The following is a 20,018-nucleotide window of genomic DNA, read 5'->3' on the forward strand; positions in this document are numbered from 1 at the left end:
TGTGCAGCTATGCTCAGGTTTACAAGTCGGTGCACTGTTTTTGCCCCTAAACCTTGCACAGCTCACTCTTCCCTGCACACAAAATCCCTTGGCCTGTCTCTCAAATCTTCTACAGGTACTGACAAAAGTAAACACTTTTAGCTTTCTTATCAGTGAGGTTTCTCCTCTCCACACTAAGTTTTCTGGGTTTTTTGCCCTCTCCAACCCCTCCCAGATCATTTCACACTACAGTGCTTGACAACTTCCTGCTACTGTGCGATGTACCCAACAGCATTCAGAGCCCACCCCCCATAGCACTTTTCCTGGGTACTGGAACCTCAGCAGGCTTGCTGAGATCCAGCACATTGTGCTGCCATACCCAGCTTCCTGGCCGCTGACCAGTCCCAGAGCACGGGACACACAAGCCTCTGCCTCACTCAAGCAGTTCTTCAGCCGCTGTAGGAGCTCACTGTTAGGAAACCTGCGCTCACGGGCCTCAGATTCCAGTGCCCTCAGCTCTTCAAGGCCTACAGAAAGAATGAGAGCAGCAAGGAGTATGCAGTATTGAGTAAAGTCAGAGGAAAGGGGTTGAGGGTACAGAAGGGAGAAGAACTTGCCTGCGGAGTCCCTCCGACCCCCCATCACTCACTGCGCTTCCGCCCATCCTCCACCTCCAGGGCCACTCGCACTTTGTTGGCCCAGGTATCAAAGGATTCAGCTCGAACCTTCAGCTTGTGCAGCATGGCAGGAAGCTCATCCAAGGTGTACCGATACCTGAAGGAAAATGACAAGAAAGGGCTTGTCTGGCCCAGCTCTGGGCCCTCCTCCTTGCCCCACTTCCCCAAGCCCCATGCTCACCTAAGGTACTGTCGGCTACTGGAGCACTTGCAGAGGTCGTTGATGTGGGAAAGGCAAACAAGACCATCTGGGCAGTCGTAGCAGGCCAGGGCAGACAGGAAGCATGTGGTCTTGCACTTGATGCACTGGCGCTCATCATCTGGGAGCAGCTCAAACGCCTCTCGCTCAGCCTCTGTGATACCCTAGAGCCATTCCACCCACAAGCATTATGCAAAACCAGAGAGGGTGGCAGAAACTCCCATCTCAGCCACCAGAGAGCCCTACTTTAGGCTCAGATCTGTGCTAAATGTCATGGGGGTTAGGAGATCAAGGCTCACAGAGCACACCTGCCCTTTGTTAAGTCCAGACTCTGAAAATGGGGATGCGGGGGATAAGACAGACAAGAGCAAAATCAGTGTGGGTTGAGGCAGATTTTTATAGAGGAGAAAAATCAGGTAAGATTCAGAAAAATGCAAAGGGCCTTTCGGTGAGAGAAGGTGAGGAAAGTGGTAAACCAAGGCCCTTAAGAGATGACAATGTGGGAACTGTCCTGGGGAACAACGCTGCCTGCTTAGCATCAGGAGACACTGCCTGCATCTACGTAGCTTATAGAAATTCAACTGCCTGCCCTCATGTCCAAGGTTTAAAGATACAACTTTTATCCAAGAACATGGCTTCCAAACCTAAACCAATGACTTTACTGGGGGTTGGAGGTGAAGCAATCCATTCTAAAACTGAAGGAAAAGCCAGGTATTATAACACAATGGAATACACTATAGGCAGCTTTACAGGTAAATGTTAACTCTATACTGACTGCAACAGCTAACTGCTACATAAGCTATGAGACTACTACAAATTACAACTCTCCCTCTGCCACTCATTAGATGTGTAGCTGTGAATAAATTATTAAAATCTCTGAGGCTCAGTTTCTTTACCTTGTAAAATGGAGATTATAGTAGCATCCTCATTGGGTTGTTTTAAGGAGTAACAAAGCAACTAAGGATTTAAGTGGATTAGTACTTAGGATTAAGTATTCAGTAAAACTTATTAGCTCTAGTTTATTAACAGCTCTAACCTTTAGGTAAGAGAATACTTCACACATGTATGTCATTTGTCAAGAAGGCAACTAGGTCTCATAGACTCAATAACTTGTCAAAGGAGGATCTGACCAGTCAATTTTGACTCCAAAGCCGGCGAATGTTCTCTGGCTCTTGGACTCCTTGAGAATTGGATGTAAACTGAGTCTTCTCTTCCAGAAAAGTACTCAAACATGTATCATCTCTTAAAGATTTCAAGACTAGGAATGCTGAAACCCTCTCTGAGATAAGGGCTAAGTATACAGATTCGTTCTGGGCCCAGCACCTGAGAGGCTATGGCAGAAGGATTGCTATGAGTTCAAGATGAGCCTGGGCAAAACCCTGCCTCAGAGGGGAAAAAAAAAAGTGTACAGATTCTGAATGTCAAAGTAGGTAGGAAGTAGGTAGGTAGGAAGATCTATTTTCCCCATCTTGCTCTAGCTCTGTCCGTGGAATGGCATGTGCATGGAAACCAAAGCAAATTGAAGAGTAGGCTGTTTTTAACATAGTCCAGAAGTATGTTATTTAGGGTTGTTAAGATCAATGCCAAAATCATCAAAAGAGGTCAGAGTAATTGGCTGTGGGGAAAGAGGAATGGCAGCCCTAGTTTGCTAATTTTATGACAAATCTTCTAGAACCGTTTGACACTTGAATCTGTACCTGTGACCCATAAAAGTAACTATTAATATGAAAAGCTTGACCAGCTTAATGATAAGTGAAATTAATCTTTTTTACAAAAATTACAAAGGAAGTCTGGGAGGCCTAGGCATAGGGCCATCATTTAGTAACAGCAATGAACAGAGAAAGGAAATGATGCCTGGAAAAACACAGGAACTCACCAACTAGCACCATAAGGCCACAGACTTCTAACACCACTGTAGCTGAAATTCTGTCTACAGCCCATGCTCACAGGAAAGCTATAAACTTTTTTTTTTGTCTTTTTGAGACAGGGTTTCACTATGCAGTTCAGGCTGGTCTTGAACTCACTCTGTAGCCCAGGCTGGACTGAACTCACAGCAATCCTCCTGCCTCAGCCTCTTGAGTGCTGGGATTACAAGATTACAGGTGTGGGCCACCATGCCCAGTTACAAATAAACTTTAAATTAAGAAAAGTATTACCACAAACAGGTAACAAGCAATCACTCACGATATTTTTTCCAGTGCTGAGGATAAACCTAGGCCTGGTGCACGGTAGGCAAGCACTCTACTGAGTTATACCCCTGCCTCCTCTGTAATCTTATGAAGGACTCTCACTAAGTCAATTCCCTAACAGGGCAAGTATGGAACTTGAAACCTACTTGAATGGAGTGCCTGTAGCAGCTTTCACTCATCTACATACACAACTGACACATGTTTATGAGAAATGAATTGAAGTAGGACTGTTTTCTACTTGGTAATATTATTGCCCTAGTTTAAATTATTGACCCATTTGAATGTAAAAAAAATAGTATTTCCTAAAAAAACATTCCATATCTCTTTCTCTGTGTATCAGTATTACCAATGTTGCTACACTGCAAGGGTAGTAATAGATACTTTGACAAAGATCACCTTATTCAAACTTTACAATTAGCTTGCAAGTTAGGTATTTATTTTCATTTTACAGAGTGAGAAAGTGAGACTATGAGAGTTTAAGTAACTCGATAAGGTCACCTACATAATTAGTAGTGGAGGTTTCATATACCAGCCTATCTTGTTGGGTCATCCAAAAAACTATGAACAGCTGCTCTGCCATCAGCCTTTATGGGTCAGTTACTGAGTAAACATTATCACTGATTCACTGCACCATCCAAGAAGGCAAGCATTATCATAATTCCTGTTTTTCAAATGGAGAAACTGACACTCAGTGAAAATAAACCAACTTGTCCAAGGTTGCCAGTAAAGGACAGAACAGAGAATGGAATGTGTTTTCCAATTTAGATGCATCTAGTTCTTTCTACTACCCTCCATTTTTTTGGTGTCTTCCCTGTCTCTCTCAAACTCCACCGGGCTAGGGTACTTGACATGGAGCACTCTCCAAGCACCCACCTTCTCCAACAGAGCCTTTCGTAAACGCCGCTCCTCCTGCACCATGATAAACATCTCCTTATGCACAGCTGCTGCCAGGTTCAGGTCCAGCTTCTCAGGGCAGGCAGCCATTTTGCAGATGAGCTCTTCATGGGAGAAGACACAGTATCTTCGGAGCCGGCGGTAATGCTCAATGCACTGGCGCCCAGCTGGCAGCTGTGGACAGGTTCAGGGTTGAGTGTGGCCAGGTCTGAACACTGGTGCCTCAGCTTCCCCAAAAACTTTCCTGGCTTCTTCCTGCCATCGCATTCCAGACTCACCCAGTCAGCAGTACAGAAGTTGACAGCCTCAGCAAAGTTATAGCCTTGGTTGAAGCCACTGTGGTAAGCGCGGGGGAAGGTGATGACAAATTCTCCTGCACACTGGTTTGTGCGGACAACCTGAGGAAAAAGAATGTCCAAGGCCACTGAGATAGAGGTTTTCAGAGCCTGTAGAAACCAGACCTAAATGCAGATCCTTAAGGAGACAAAGGAAAAAACCTCAGGGAACACAATCTGACAACAGACTTCCAGGCCCTCCAACTCTGAAAAGAAAGCCAGCAGTTGCTCAAGGTTCTAATCTGTGTTGACAGATGACAGGAAGATGAGTCACAAATAGGAAATGGACCTATGCAATTATTGAGATTATTTTGAGTCCCTGAAGTAATCCCCGGACCCAGTACTGGGAATTGAACCCAAGGCCTTACTACTGACCTATATCCTAGCCCTTCTTATTTATGTATGTTTAAATTTTGAGGCAGGGTTTCACTAATTTGCTAAGACGACCCAAGCTGAGCTCAAACTTGCAATCCTCCTGCCTAGGCCTCCCACACTTCCCTTGTACTTTTGTAAAAAAGATGAATTTCACTTATCATAAAGCTGGCCAAGCTTTTTATATTAACAGTTACTTTTATGGGTCACAGGTACAGATTCAAGTGTCAAACGGTTCTAGAAGATTTGTCATAAAATTAGCAGACTAGGGCTGCCATTCCTCTTTCCCCACAGCCAATTACTCTGACCTCTTCTGATGATTTTGGCATTGACCTTAACAACCCTAAATAACATGCTTCTATACTATGTTAAAAACAGCCTACACTTCAATTTGCTTTGTTTTCTAGGCACATATTAGTAATTTAAACCCTAACTTTCTGACAAATATCCAAATCTCCTTTCCTATTAATTTTTATCTTCTGTAATACACTCACAACACAGCACTGTGATCTGTTTCAATCTGGACCAGTTGTCCTCCCTGGATCCTCACACTCCCGTGACAGATACTGCTTCCTAGATCCCTTGTCTTCTTTCTTGGTCTACTCCTTTGCTGTGCTTGAACATCTCCTCCAACAGGTTCCTGGGAAGTGGTGGCAAGAACCCGCTCTGGGAATGAGGGTGATGTCTCTATTCTTACACTGGACTACAAAGAGTTCAGAGATGAAAATAATTTTAAAGGCTTGTTTTAGTATTCTATATTTCAGTGTTGTTGAAAAGTCTGAACCCATTCCAGTTTCTAATACTTTGATTAAACCTGTTTCTCTAAATAATTTATAGGATTCTTTTGGTCCTAGGGTTAGATACAAAAGTTCAAAAGATGTATCTTGGTACAAATCTATTCTTACTCATGTACTGGTTAGAAACACTCCTTCAGTTCAACAAAATTTTCTTGAAACACTGCATTAATGATTCCATCCTCTCAGTTTTTATCTATTCTCTTTTCATAATTCCTACTATTTGAATACTGAAATTCCTAGACAACTTAATTTTCTACACATTTTCCCATTTTTAACTTTTCATTTTCTGGGCTATTTCTTCCACTATTTATCTTTTTTTTTTTTTTTTTGAAGTTTTTCACTTTTACTATCATAACTTTAATCTCTTAAGAGCTCAATATCCTCTTTTAAATAGCTTTTAGTATGTTCTTTTTTAATAGTATCCTGCTTCTCTTTCATGTTTGTAGTACAGCACTCACATTATCCAAGGGGTATATATCCTAAAACCGCCAGTGAATGTCTGAAATTTCAAATAGTACCAAATCCAACATATAACATATTTTTTCCCTATTACACACATACAAACTTAATGCCTTTTCTACTTTAAGCATCACGCACTGTGGCTGTAACTTCTGCAATTTGTGGTGTGATAGCAAAACCAGCACAAAGTTTTTTCTTTCTTCACAACTTCACAGAAGATTTATTCTTACCACAGATCCTGGCCATGTCAGCTTGATTTTTTTCTTTCTTTAAATGAAGAACTTCCACCTTTTCATTTAAATATAACACTACAGCTTTTTTTTGTTATATCTGAATTGGTAGTACCACTCCTCTTGTGCTTTGGGGCCATTATTAAGTAAAACAAGGGTTACTTGAATACAAGTTACTTGAATACCTCAACAATCAATCTAATAGCCAAGATAACTATAAAATGACTAACAAGGAAAATGTATAATCCATGAATATACTGGCCAAAGGTATGTTTCATGCCTTAGATGTGATATAGCAGGGTGGCATGAAATTTCACCATTCTACTCAGAACAGCATGCAATTTAAAACTTAGGAACTATTTACTTCTGGAATTTTCCATGTAAAATTTTTTTTACTGTAATGACTGGGTAGCTGAAATCTGGGAAAATAAAACTACAGAGAGCCAATGACTACTATATATGCTTATCTCTGAAGAAATATAAAATTTCTTTTCCCTTTGAGGTTTATTTCCCCTGCCTAGCCTGTTTCTCCAAGGTGCTTTCTTCCTCTCTGGTTCTATTTCATTTTCTAGACTGCCTTTGGTTGTCTTTCAATCTGTGATCACCTTCTTACATGGTGTGACCAAAGTACACAATGACTTTAAAACCTTTTAAAAAAGGATTACAGTAAAAACCTCATTGCCATTAACCCTTTCCCCTTCCCTTCCAACACACTTATCTCATCATTCTTGCCACTTTCTGAAGCAGTTCTGGAAGTCCTTTTCCATAAGTGCCTTTACAAAGAAAATACAGTGAATTCTACTGTCCTTTCCCCAAGTCAAAATGACCATGAATGGTAAACGTTCTGAACTGACTCAAGGTATTGAGGCAGCCACAACAGTGAAACTGAAGACATGACCTCCAGAACCACTTCAGAAAGTGGCAAGAATGATAAGTATGTATGAAGGAAGGGAGGGTATTTTGAGTGGGATTAATGGCAATGTGTCTTTTACTGTAATGAACTTTAAAAAATTTAAACATTCATTGTATTTTTTTAAATCACACTTTGAGTATTTAAGAGGAAGAGATGAAGCTGAGCATGGTGGCACATGCATGTAACCGTAGGTATTTGGGAGGCTAATCTGGGACAATCACTTTGGCCCAGGAATTTGAAGCTCGGCTGGGGAACATAGCAAGACCTTGTCTCTGAAAAAATTTTTTAAAGAAGAGATGAAAAAGCTGAACAGAAGCTCTGAATACATAGGTAAAGTTTGGCAACTGTAAGTTTCACTGTAAGGTGATCCATCTGGCTGAGTCTTTTAGTTTAAGAAACTAGGCTTTTCCTCTCAGGCCAGTCACATACCCCGAAGAAAACCCTAACATCTTTTGCCTGTTGAAAAAAGGCCTGGTTGCCAGTGTTCTAACACCTGAATGAAGGAAGACTACTGGGAACCTCAGCATCCAGTATTTACACAATGATAAAATCCCACTTTTTCACTCTAACTCTACTTTCAACTGTACCTAGAAGATCACAACCCAAAGACTCTATGTACCTAGGAGGCCTCAACCCACAGACCCCCTCAGAAATAAATCTCCAGTTTTTTACTACAGACAGGTAGAGTCACACTTCTAGCTACCAGCATTGGCAGAGATCATAGTTTCTTACATGAGCCAGTCCTTATTTTCATCTCATTTATCTTTACCGCTAGAATGCCTGGTACCACGGACCACAAACTTTTGGGAGATTCTGAGGTATAAATCAGGTTCCTTTTCAGAAGTTTTCAGTACTGGCTTAAGATTATTTTCTTATCTGTTTTCTAGTTTCAAGAATTTTGTTTACCATTGTTGCCTCTGTTTTTTCCAACTCTGTGATTTTTTTCCCCTTAAAATAAATCCCTTTCTGTCATTTTACTTACTTCAGTAAGAAATGGAAGTAGCCATCTGTGTATTTAATTTGCCTCTTTATGAAAAAGCCTCACAAAGCTTTTAAAGGTAAACATTCAAAACTGGCAAAGGAGGGGCTGGGGATTTAGCTCAGCGGCAAAGCGCCTGCCTGGCAAGTGCAAAGTCATGAGTTCGGTTCCCGGTACCAGAGAAAAACCAAAAGCCAAAAAAAAAAACAAAACAAAAAACAGAACAAAAAAAAAGCTGGCAAAGGCACAGTGACACAGGTAGAGTGCTGACAAAGAATCAATAAATTCTTTCTGCTGGAAAGTAATTTGGTGGGGTGGGGAGAGTGCTGGAGATTGAATCTAGGGCTCTGAGCTATACAACAGGCTGTAAATTTGTTATCAAGAACCTGAAATGAGCTGAGAGTAGTGCCCCCCCCCCCATAATCCTAGCACCCAGGAAGCTGAGGCAGGACGACTGCCACAAGTTTGAGGCCAGCCTCAACTCCGTAGCAAGACCCTGTCTCAGGACAAAAAAAAAAAAAAAAAAAAAAAATCTAAAAATCTTTATACCCTTCAACCATAATGATTCCTCTGCTAGGATTCTAGACTAATTTGGGACAAATTAACATCTTAACAATTTTAAATCTTCCCATTCATGAATATATCCCCACATTTGTACAGATTATATCAGCTGTCACCTCCTGTACTTTTCTTCTTAAGCCAATCTTTACTTAGTGACATCAGCCTCTAAACATTCCTTGCCTGTATTACTGCACTGGCCTGCACTATCAATCACCAGAATTACACTCCTCAAAATGCACATCTGACCATGTCATACCTCTGCTGAGCATCTCACTTGAATCTCCATGCCCACATGATGAAACTGCACCTCTGACAGACTAATTCTCATTTTGAAGGATCACCACTTCTACAAACTCTTTCTTGACATCCACTCCTAAATGACCCAGTCTGTTCTTTTATAGTATTTCTTACACTTTATCCCACTTGTTTACTGCTACTTTCCACTTTACTGGACCGTGCAAACCCAAAAGCAAGGACTGGTTCATTGACCTTGCAGCTGTGGACCAGAGGCTTTTGCACACAGAACACACCCTAGCAATTATCTACTCAGTGATCTAGTCCCAGTGTCAATTGTATAGATGTGAAACTATGTCCCAGAGAAGCCTTAGGTAGCAGAGCCAGGAGTTAAACCTAACGTTCCTGACTCTTCACCTCAACCTACACCCTCATTTTGGTGATGTTACTTTTACTCTTCTCACATTCTGTAGTTGTTGACAACAGCGAATGCCAACAGACTAAAAGTAAAAACAACCCAAATGTTCATCAACCGGTAAAGTGAATACTGTTAGACCATAAAAGTGATGAAGCCCTGATACATGCTGCAACACGGATGAACTAGGACAACATACTAAGAGAAGCCCTTCACAAAAGACTATATTATTTTTCTTCTATTTATAAAAGCTGGCTAGAAAAGGCCAGAAAATAGACAAGTGGTTGCCTAGTCCTAGAGGCTGGAATGGAGAGTGACTGCAAAAGGACATAAGGGGGTATTTCTGGGGTGATAGAAATATTCTAAAACTCGATTGTGGTGACAACAGCGTAACTATGTAAATTCACTGAATTGTGCACTTGAAGTGAGTGAATTTTATGGTACGTAAACCATACTCCAATAAAACCATTATTTTAAAAATAAGGTATAAAATTGTTCTAGACCAGCGCTGTCCAAGAGAAATGTGCTACCACATATGTACTTTTAAATTAAATTCTTTAGTAGCCACATTAAAAAAGTAAAAAGAAACAGGTAAAACTAATTTCAATATATTTTATTTAACAAAGAGACAATATTATCATTTCAATGTGTAACTGATATACAAAAGTATTAGTGAGGTACTTTACATTCTTTGTTTCCTAAAAAGTCTTGAAACCCAACAGCTATTTTATACTTTCAGCTGAGACTAGCCACATTTCAAATGCTTCATAGTCACAAGTGGCCAATGGCTACCAAACTGGACAGTGCAGTTCTAGACCACCAAACTTACAAAAGAGATTATCAAATCCATACACTAAATACTAAAACATCAAAATTTATACAGAAAAACCACTTAGGGAAACGTAACAAAATGTTTACAATGAAGGGAGTAGGGAAGATCTCTACATTTTTTATAAAGCAGGCATGTTTCTTTCTTAATGAAAATAATACTTACAACATATATCTATATAAAGAAATAGCCTTCTTCCACCAAAGGGGAAGGTAAGTGAAGTGGGTAGAGTGGGGTGGGGGACTAAAAATTGCTCTAGGGGAGCTCCAGCCGGCTAAACTGTAGCCTGCCAGTATGAGAACATGACAATCACAGATGCCCTGGATTAGGGGGGATACTACCAAGTTCAAAGGCCTAGAGATGCTAGCAACTTATAGTAAGGGCAGGCAGAGAGAGGGCAAGGTGTTGAAGCAACAGGTGGCCAGAAAAGCTGGTGAGCCATGAGCTGGAGAAATGCCATAGAGGTGAAAGCAAAGGGCATATGTTTAAAAGTCTATAATAACTTTTCTAAAAGGAGGTAAGGACTGAACACATACATGACTTTATGTATGTGCATCTTGGCTGCCTGATTCCTTAAAAGAATCTTCTTTTACACTTAACAGTTTTCCTTAGCAGTACAGACAAGGACTGATACTACGCTATCAGAGAAGAAGAGAGAGGTCTAAAAAAAGACCCAATGTCCGCTTGATTTCTTTGCTTTTTGAGACATTGTCTCATTACATAGTCCAGGTGGGCCTCGAACTCACAGAAATCCTACCTCAGCCTCCAAAGAGCTGGGATTACGGGCATATGCCATGATGAAGCAGAAGTATAGAGGGCTTTGATCATTTTTTTTGGTGGTGCTGTCGGGATTGAACCTGGGACCTCACACATACTAAGCACACACTCTATCCTCAGCACTACTTGATCATTAAGTCCAGTTATTCTTACAAGGGGTGAGACAGACAGGGAGAAGGAGAGTGCCTCTGAGAGGAGAAAGGTTGTTTGATCTGTTGTAGGATGCCTCTTCTGTCCAATTCCTTAGACCCTTGGTTAAATATATCATATTATTCATAGGATATAGCATGTTAACACAACATGAAGGCTAGAATACAGGTGAGAACCACTGATCTAGTCAGAAGACTTACTGTACAGATGACCAGGGACTAGTAGTACAGATAAGTGAAATGGAGGAGGGAAGAATAGTAGCACAGAATAAGAATAAAGAAGATATGTAGCGGGGAGCGGTGGTGCACTCCTGTAATCCCAGCACTCAGGAGGCTGAGGCAGGATTGCCATGAGTTTGAGGCCAGCCTGGGCTACATAAGCGAGTTGAAGGCCAGCCTGCACTACACAGTGAGAGACTTTGTGTCCAAAAAAACCAGAAAAAGATGGGAGGGTGTGGCAATGCTATTTCTATGGGACTTTAAGATCTAGACCAGTAAACTGGCTGATGCTAACCAATGCTAGAAAGTCATATAAAGTTCCTTATAGGTTAGTTAGGTTTTATACCTAGCAAAAGCTTTTAAAGGGTGAGAGACAGGTACCCAGAGAAGGAAGACAGGTCAGGATTATGAGCTCAACTTCTGACTTATTAAGTAAAAAGGCTTAACCATTGCTCCGAGAAGTGTAACAGTATGCAAACTATGATACAGACAGCGAATTTCCTCTGATATTCATTATCTTCTTTAATAATAACATGACCTTCAATTTTCAGTGGTATAAAACCATCCAGAGTAACAATCACATTTCCTACTTTTCCTTGCACCTAGATATGGCCATTCGATCAAGTTTTCATTAATGGGATATGAGTGGAAATAACGTGCACACTTAAAAGTAAGGAGACTTTCTAGTTCTGCCCTTTCTTCCACTAGTTGGACATAAATGTGATATTAAGCCATCCCTAAGATATTGCTCTCAAATATATGGCCCAGAGGGCTATCATATTGTGTATCTAACCACTAAATAACTGGTCTCTATTAGAACAATGACATCTACAGTCTAACTGAGACACAGCAGGAATGAGCAAAGGACAGGGGTAAGTTCCTGATGAAGGCTACCACTTCACCACAAAGGACATCATTAAACGATTCCAACCCTTGTTCATGGTTCTTGGGAACTCACCGGCACGCCGTGGGACATGAGGGTATTAGGATTCATGAGGGTGACAAGCTGGTGCAGGAGGTCAGGCTGGCTATCAAAAAGCTCAGGTGTCAGCTTCTTCATCACTTCTTCCAAATGTTCTGCTGCAAGTGAGGGTACTCCATACCAGGTCTTTGGCTCACCCCTGAACAAACGGAAAGGGGACACACAGACTGGTCACACCCATGGTCATGTAGGGGGTCCATCCTGACTACCTCCCCAGCTGCTCCCCAAGGCCCTGCTCACCAGTGGAGGTAGTTAATGGAGTAACTCCAGTGATCTTCAATATGCCAGCAAAAAGCTGAGAAGACCATGCCCACGTAGAGCCAGGGCACCTTCATGCCAGAGATATCTGCATTGATGTGGCACAGTACAGACTGCTCCAACACTGGCATCACGTTCAGATTCCAACCACTCGTGGCATACTCCTGTCAAGTCAGGTATTTGTACAAAGGGCATGATGGTTACACTAAGGAACTGAGATCTTACATCATTTGCTTAGCCTAGAGAACCTTAATTGCGGGGTCACACCTAAACAGCCAAAATACACTGTAAGTTTTCCCCTCCCTTCCCCCTATAATGTATATAAATAAAATGTGAATTCAATTCATTTCAATTTCAGGGAGATTTATAGATATATCCATCCCCCCCAAATACAAGTTAAAAATTTCTGCTCTGCCACCTGATTTTTTACGAAGGTGCTAAGAATATGCACTGAAGAAAGGACATTCTTTCCAACAAATGGTGCTGAAAAAACTGAATTTCAACATGCAGAAGAATAGAACTAGATGCTTACTCTCATCACTAACAAAACTGAACCTTAAGTGGATTAAATACTTAAATGTAAGACATGAAACTAACAGAGAACACACTTTAGAACACTGAAATTCGCAAGGACTTTTGGACAAAAACCCCCAAAGCACAGTAAACAAAAAGACAAACGGGATTACGTTAAAAACCTACACAGTAAAGAAAATAATCAATAAAACAAAAAGATAACATACAGAATTGGGAGAAAATATTTGCAAACTGTATATCTGAGGTTAATATCCAGAACAAGAAACTCAAATAATTCAATAGCAAAAAAAGCAGATAATCTGATTTTAAAATAAGCAATAGATCTAAATAGACATTCTCAAAGGATAACATACAAATAGCCAATAGTACATGAAAAAAAAATGTTCAATATCACTAATCATCAGGGAAATAAAAATCAAAACACAATCATGTATCACCTCACATCAGTAAGAAGGCTATTATGAAAAACACAAACAGGCTCAGTGGAAGAGCAGTTGCTTAGCATATACAAAACCCCAGCACCACAAAAAAAGAAAAAGAAAAAGAAAAAGGGACAAAAAAAAAGTGCTGGTAAGGATGTGAAGAGAACTACTGCACACTGCTGAAAAATGTAAATACAGTCATTTTATAAAACAGCTATATTCACTGGGCGTGGTGGCACAGTCCTGTAATCCCAGCACTTGGGAGGCTGAGGCAAGAGGATCCTTCCAAGTCTGAGACCAGCCTGGGCTACAAAGTGAGCTCAAGGCCAGCCTGAACTGTATCGCAAGACCCTGTCTCAAAAAACAAACAAACAAACAAAAAAACCAGTATGCGAGAATCTTCAAAAAATTAAAAACAGAGCTACCGTATCATCTAGCAATCTCATTACTGCGTATATATACAAAAGAAAGCAAATCAGTATGTTGAAAAGGTATCTGTGCTCTCACATTTACTGTGGCAACATTCATTACAGCCAAGAAATGAAAACCACCTAAGTATCCATCGACTAGACAATGAAAATACAGTACACATACACAATAGAAGACTATAAAGCCATAGAAAAGGACAAACTGTCATTTGCAGCAACATGGACATAAGTGGAGATCACTATGTTAAGTAAAATAAACCAGGCACAGAAAGACAAGTATTGCATGATGTTACTGATGTCGACTCTAAAACTAAAGTTGATCTCAGAAAAGATCAACTGGGAAAGGTTGATCAATTGTTGTTAAGCTACAGTTAGAAAGGAGTAAGAAGTTTTGGTATGCTATTGTAACTACAGACAATACTGCGCTATATATTTGAAAGAGCTACAAATGATTTTGAATGTATTTTTTGGGTTTTGTTCTTTTGGGGTGGGTACTGGGAATCGAACTCAGGGCCTTCCGCTTGCCAGGCAGGCGCTTGTGCCGCTGAGCCATATCCCCGGCTCAATTTTGAATGTTTTGATCAGAAAGAAATGACAAATGTTTGAGGAAATAGATGTTTAATGATTAAAACATTCCATGATATATACATGTATTGAAATATCACACAGTACCCCATATGTACAATTTTAATGTTTTTCTGCGTTTTAAATAAATTTAAAAGAAACAAAACAAAACCATGCTCTGAACCCAAATACACTTTTCCCCTTGAAACACAGGCCTGGACCTTGTATTTCTTCTGCGCATCAAATTCCAAGTACCTGAACACTTATGAATGAGCCACACTCTGCCAGTTTATTGTACATACTTTCTCATTTAATTCTTTTAAAAATTTGCAAGTTAGGTATTATTCTTATTTTACAGATAAGGAAATATGCTCAGAGAGGTAAATGAACACATATGTTATCTTTTCACATGCCAATAATCGGCTGTCTTTTACTTGCAACACTTTTTCTAATGGGCTGAGAATATAGCTCAGCAGCACAGCACCTGCCCCTGCAAGCACTGAAAACAAAAACAAAAACAAAAAAAAGAAACATTTTATCTAAGCCTCACAGCAAGTGCATACAGGTATCATTATCTCCAATCTTACAGAAACACGGTGTCCTTCAGATACCAAAGGACTTGCTTAAGGTCACAAAGCTGAAATGCAACCGTGATAATTACCCACTCACCTCCTCCTCAGGGGTTAGGTGCCGCTTACTGTCACTGACAGGGAAACCGCTGCCAAATTCTTTGGAATGGATGTCAGCCCCATACTCAACAGTCACATCTTCCTCAATGCTATTTACCAGCCGCCAGAACTCCTTCTCTACGAGTTCTGTGGGCACCATCTGGGGGAACAGAGGTAGGAGATGACCATGGCTCATTTTATCCTAGCCCCACTGCCCCAGACGGGGTGAAACCATTAGGTACCAACATCTATGACCCTAATCCCAACACTACCCCAGCCCTCCATCACCTACATGCACAGGCATGTTGAAGTAGTCTGCTTTAAAGGAGTCAGCCATCTCCCCAAAGCTCTGCAGAGTATATTCCCGGGTAGCTTGCTCAAAGCCAAAGGCTTCAGGGGGCCGTTTACACTCCTGAAACCCAAAGGAGAACATGTCACTAAGACAGAGGCAGAGGAGAATCCTCACATATGGAACTAGAACGTGGAGTAGGAATAGGGAATGAGAAGCTTTAGGTCAATTTTAAGCCTGGCATGGTACCATACCTGTACTCCCAGCTACTCAGGAGGTTGAGAGAGGAGCATCACTTGAGCCCAGGAGCTTGAGGCTGGCCTGGGCAACATAGTGACACTTCATTTCAAAACAAAACAAAAACATAAAACCTAACTTCAATCCCACAGCCTCCAGAAAGTGCTTCTTCATCATTACAGTCCATGCTCTTTTCACCACTTCACTATCTAAGCCATGAGCTCTGAGTTTCATATGCTATCCCATACTCCTCTACCACCATTTCTCCTGTCTGGTAAAAAGTGACTTCACATAGGGTACATAGGAAAATTCTGTTGACACCTAGACTAGAACTACAAGCCTAGGAAAATGACACAGAAAATTCTAATACCTTGTTGGATAAAAATGAAAGCACCAACTTCTACAGCGTAAAACCCTATACTGTTCCACTGTTCCTTTTTTTCTCCCTTGTAGTACTAGGAATTGAGCCCAGAGTCCTTGCACAGACCTACATTCCCAGCCCCTTTCTTATTTTGAGACAGGGTCTTGCTAAGTCACGTAAGTTGCTCAGGGTGGGCTTGAACTTATGCTCCTCCTGCCCCTGCCTCCCAGAGGGCTAGGATTATAGCCTTGTGCCACCACGTCCAGCTCTGTTCTTTAGACTACCTCAAAAGACAGGACATGGGTCTCCCTCATGTGCACCTATGTTCATAATTTCAGATGAGAACTGAATGTACCCCACAATCAGACACATACCCTGATCATGTTTGTATAATAAATAACCTGGTCCACTGGCTCATAACCACTTACAGAAGTGAACCAACTACAGCTGACAGTTATCCTCATCTAAGACACTACCGGGTACCCAAACTTTTCTACACTAGAATCTCTACCACTGCCAAGACAATTATGCACTGCCCTAGTCTTTCCCTATCTGTGTGCATCTGTATGTATACACATGCACATGTGCACAACTGGTTTGTACAACCACCGCTGAGTCCCTAAAATAAGGCAAGACCATCAGTGTCTGCTCTCCAGAAACCCAGAGGGAAATGCAGAAGCTGGGCAGTAGGAATTTGGATGAAGAAGCTCATGAAATGAACCTGCCAGAATTCCCTGAGTACATGGCCCTCAATGCTGCTTCTGATGCTCTCAATACAGCACATTCTCCTCCATATAACTCTGCCACTGCTACTCTGCCCTCAGTCTGGAACACTTGCCCACCCTGTCTAGTTAAAAGTCTGCACCACTAGAACCAATCTAAATGTAACAGGAGGAAAACTACTAAATAAATATTAAACCCACAAGATGAAAAAAAAAATTCATACCTTGAATAAACTTAATACAGACAAATGACTATGAAGTAACAAATGAAAGTATCTAACACTGTCCCAAACTTGTTAGTTACATTTACACAACAGCAAAAAAAATAAGAAAATATACCAGGCTACTAACAATGATTATCTCTAGGTGGGGGTAGGTAATTTGTCTGTTTTGTTTAAGAAGAGAGATATAGGTAGATTTGGAGAATAAAAGGAGTATTTTTTAAAAATTCTATTCCTGTCCTTCAAAGTGCATTCCTGACATCTTCCCTGATTATTATTACCCTTAGTAATTTTTTTCTCCTCTCAACTGCCATTCTTCAGTTTTTAACACCCAGTTAAGCATCTGCTCATACGTCATCACACAGAGTCCATCTAATCATGACACCTTTCCACGAGGGTCTGGGAGTTCTCAGAGGGTAGAACTAAAGGTTGGGTCTCCTTTTCTTCTTTCTCCCAAAGCTCTGCCGAGCCCACTTCCCACCCCACGGACTCAAAACATAAGACTGTGGCTGAACTAGGATGCTGCCTCCCCATAAGGCCAGATGAAGGAAGGCACGGATACCCTATGTGGTCTGGGGCAGGGGAGGTCTTACCGCCATGACACACTTTGGGCATCGCCAGACACCTTTTGGGATCTCAGGCAGAGGAGGCAGCAGGCAGAAGATGTGGTAGTTGTCATCACAGCCATCACACAGCAAGAGCTTGTCATCTTCATCCCCCCGGGAACACATCCGGCATACATATGACTCGATCTGCCAGGGAAGGGAAGCAAAAGTGAATCAACATAGCCCTGTCCAGTCTTCAAACACCAGGCCCCTCCAGACTGTACACTAGTCCAAAGTTCTCTACTAGAAATCTTACTGTGCTTGCCAGGTGGACCATTTGTGGCTTGGTACAGATTAGTCATGTAAGGTCTGGAGTTCAACTGAATGCATGTACCATTTCCCCAGTAAGGAGATGGAGGCGCGAAAGCAGTCTTTAACACCCACAAATGGATTGAATTGTCTCATTTGTATTCCTTCAATAAATACTTATTGAGCCTGCATTCGGTACTATGCTGGACTCTACGGCACAGAAATGGATAAGGAATAGTATCTGCCTTCCAAAGGTACACAGTGCTCTAGAAACACATGTTCATAAAAATTAAAAACTGCCAATAGTAGCCCATAAAGTGTACTCTGGGAGCCTAGAGAAGCAATCCAATCAGATGGTGACGAAAGCTTTGAGGAAGGACTTCACTGAAAAGGTGACATTTGAACTGGACAGGACAGCAATGGAGCAGAGCACAGGGGGCAACTCTTCTAGGAAGAAGAAACACCATGTGCAAATAACTTGGGGTTGAAAAAGCATGGCATGTCTTGGAGGAAAAATAAACAAATCTACAAGTACTTCAGTATGGCTATAGCAGAGGGGTGAAGGAGGCAGTGATGGGAAAGCAGGCTAGAGATCACCAAGGACTGGATCAGGTTTAAGTCTTTATCCTGAAGCAGTGGACAGTGAGTCTCCTCCTCTGGACCCTTCTAGCACTTCACGTACCAGTAGACAGCACTTGAGCACCCTTTCTTGTTCCTTGTTCCAAATGAACTGGCCTTGTTTGCCCAACTGAGCTGTGTGACGGTAGGGCCTATCAGGCCCACTGTTCTGCTTAACACAACCTGGTCCAGTGCCTGGCTGGGGTAACGTTTATAGAAGGGATGAGAAGCAGAGCATTAGGAAGTCAGGGCTGAGTCCTTACAAACTGGGCATTGCTGTGGTTCCTCCGCAGCCTCATGGTCATCTTGGTGCAGGGCTCTGGGCTGTGACTCAACTCCTCCTTGCTTTCCAGGAAGGCCTTGGGAGAGGTTGATTCCACCTTCACATCGCCTGATTCCTCCTTCACCACTACAGTGGGGGGACACTCAGGCCCTTCCTTATCTGGGAGAGAAAGAAGTGGCTCTAAGCATAGGTCTAGGACACATAGGCCCTGCCTTCTTTCCCCAGGTGAGGCCATCTCCAGCCTTAGGCCTCACCTTTCTTCCGCAGAGTCTTATCCTTGGCCATGAGACCCAGGCCCATCATCTTAGGGCCTGCCCCATAGATCTGTAGCTTTTTCAGCTCTGGATTCTTTTCAATGTCTTCCTCTGTGGGTTCCGGCTAGGAGCAAAGAAGAAAATAAATGAAGACTGCTATCTGAGGCAAAAAAGAACAATAGCTCCGACTATGTATCACTCAAGCTCATACCAGGGCCTCAGGTACAGACAGGTCAGGGCAAGAATTCAGAGTTGCTTTTTGGAGACTAGGGAAGTGAATTCCCTCCTCAGCCTCTTTTAGAAGGAACTAAAGACATGATCTCAGTCTTTCCAACTATAAAATGAGAATATTAACTCTTTTCTTATAGTGATGAGCGGGTTTACAGAGAATATCTATATATCTAACAATGTTTTGGCATTTCCAGTAAGTGGTAGTTATAATATAGTCTGCTAAATTACATGTTTTAGTAATCTCAAGGATAGTGTCTATCTTATTCTCTGCTATATCTCCAGTGCCAGGAGAACACCTGGCATGTAAGCTTCTGAATGAAGGCACAGTGAGTCAGGAAAGAAGTAAGACAAGCAAGAAGGCCTGACATGCCGGAAGTGTTATATACACAGGTCAAGACCCAGTTTAGCAGCTCAGCCAAGAATGAAGAAACCAGGAAAAATAAAGCCAGAGAGAGACACACTAATGTTTAAGAACTCAGAGAATAAGAGATAGTGCAGCACGAAATATGGCCTAAGTCAAAGAAAGGGAGAGGATTCTCTTCAACCTAAGGCAACTGTAAGAAAGAAGAGAAGTACTCACATCAGGCTGCAGTCTCTTGGCCCTCCGGCCATAGCTGTTGAACTTGGAAGGCTGCACAGACTGTCGAAGGGGGATGCTGTGAGGTTTGTATTCCTTGTCTTTCTCCTCATTATCAAACGGACGTGTGTTACACTGCTGGGAACAGATGAAAGGCAGGGGTCAGAGCATGCGACTCCACACCCCAAGAGCAAGAACTTCCCTCCACCCTCACCAGTGGCTACCAAAGTTATAGTCAGCAACCCTCTCCCCAGTCGCCTTTGTTCAACTGGTCTTCATCATTTAGCTCAGACACACTTTGTAAATTC

General features: G+C 41.8%; 1 protein-coding gene across 7 annotated transcripts in view; it reads right to left on the reverse strand.

Annotated features, from left to right (window-relative positions):
- The window catches only part of Kdm5c (lysine (K)-specific demethylase 5C), a 34,399-nt gene that overhangs the window by 6,916 nt on the left and 7,465 nt on the right, over positions 1–20,018 (reverse strand). For 6 of the 7 annotated variants that reach the window (XM_005401483.2, XM_005401482.2, XM_013502866.1 and 3 more), the window contains 13 exons: positions 19,714–19,848; positions 18,903–19,026; positions 18,629–18,807; positions 17,487–17,645; positions 15,356–15,475; positions 15,065–15,223; positions 12,430–12,611; positions 12,166–12,328; positions 4,217–4,336; positions 3,918–4,112; positions 838–1,019; positions 629–753; positions 359–506 (listed from right to left, as the gene is read on the reverse strand). In XM_005401483.2, coding sequence (XP_005401540.1) covers positions 359–506; positions 629–753; positions 838–1,019; positions 3,918–4,112; positions 4,217–4,336; positions 12,166–12,328; positions 12,430–12,611; positions 15,065–15,223; positions 15,356–15,475; positions 17,487–17,645; positions 18,629–18,807; positions 18,903–19,026; positions 19,714–19,848 — 1,991 coding nt within the window. The remainder of the gene's footprint in view (positions 1–358; positions 507–628; positions 754–837; positions 1,020–3,917; positions 4,113–4,216; positions 4,337–12,165; positions 12,329–12,429; positions 12,612–15,064; positions 15,224–15,355; positions 15,476–17,486; positions 17,646–18,628; positions 18,808–18,902; positions 19,027–19,713; positions 19,849–20,018) is intronic. The other variant, XM_005401478.2, reaches the window with a different exon arrangement.

The sequence above is a fragment of the Chinchilla lanigera genome, unplaced genomic scaffold, assembly GCF_000276665.1.
Source record: "Chinchilla lanigera isolate Chin_1 unplaced genomic scaffold, ChiLan1.0 scaffold00074, whole genome shotgun sequence".
In the NCBI taxonomy this organism is placed as follows: Eukaryota; Metazoa; Chordata; class Mammalia; order Rodentia; family Chinchillidae; genus Chinchilla; species Chinchilla lanigera.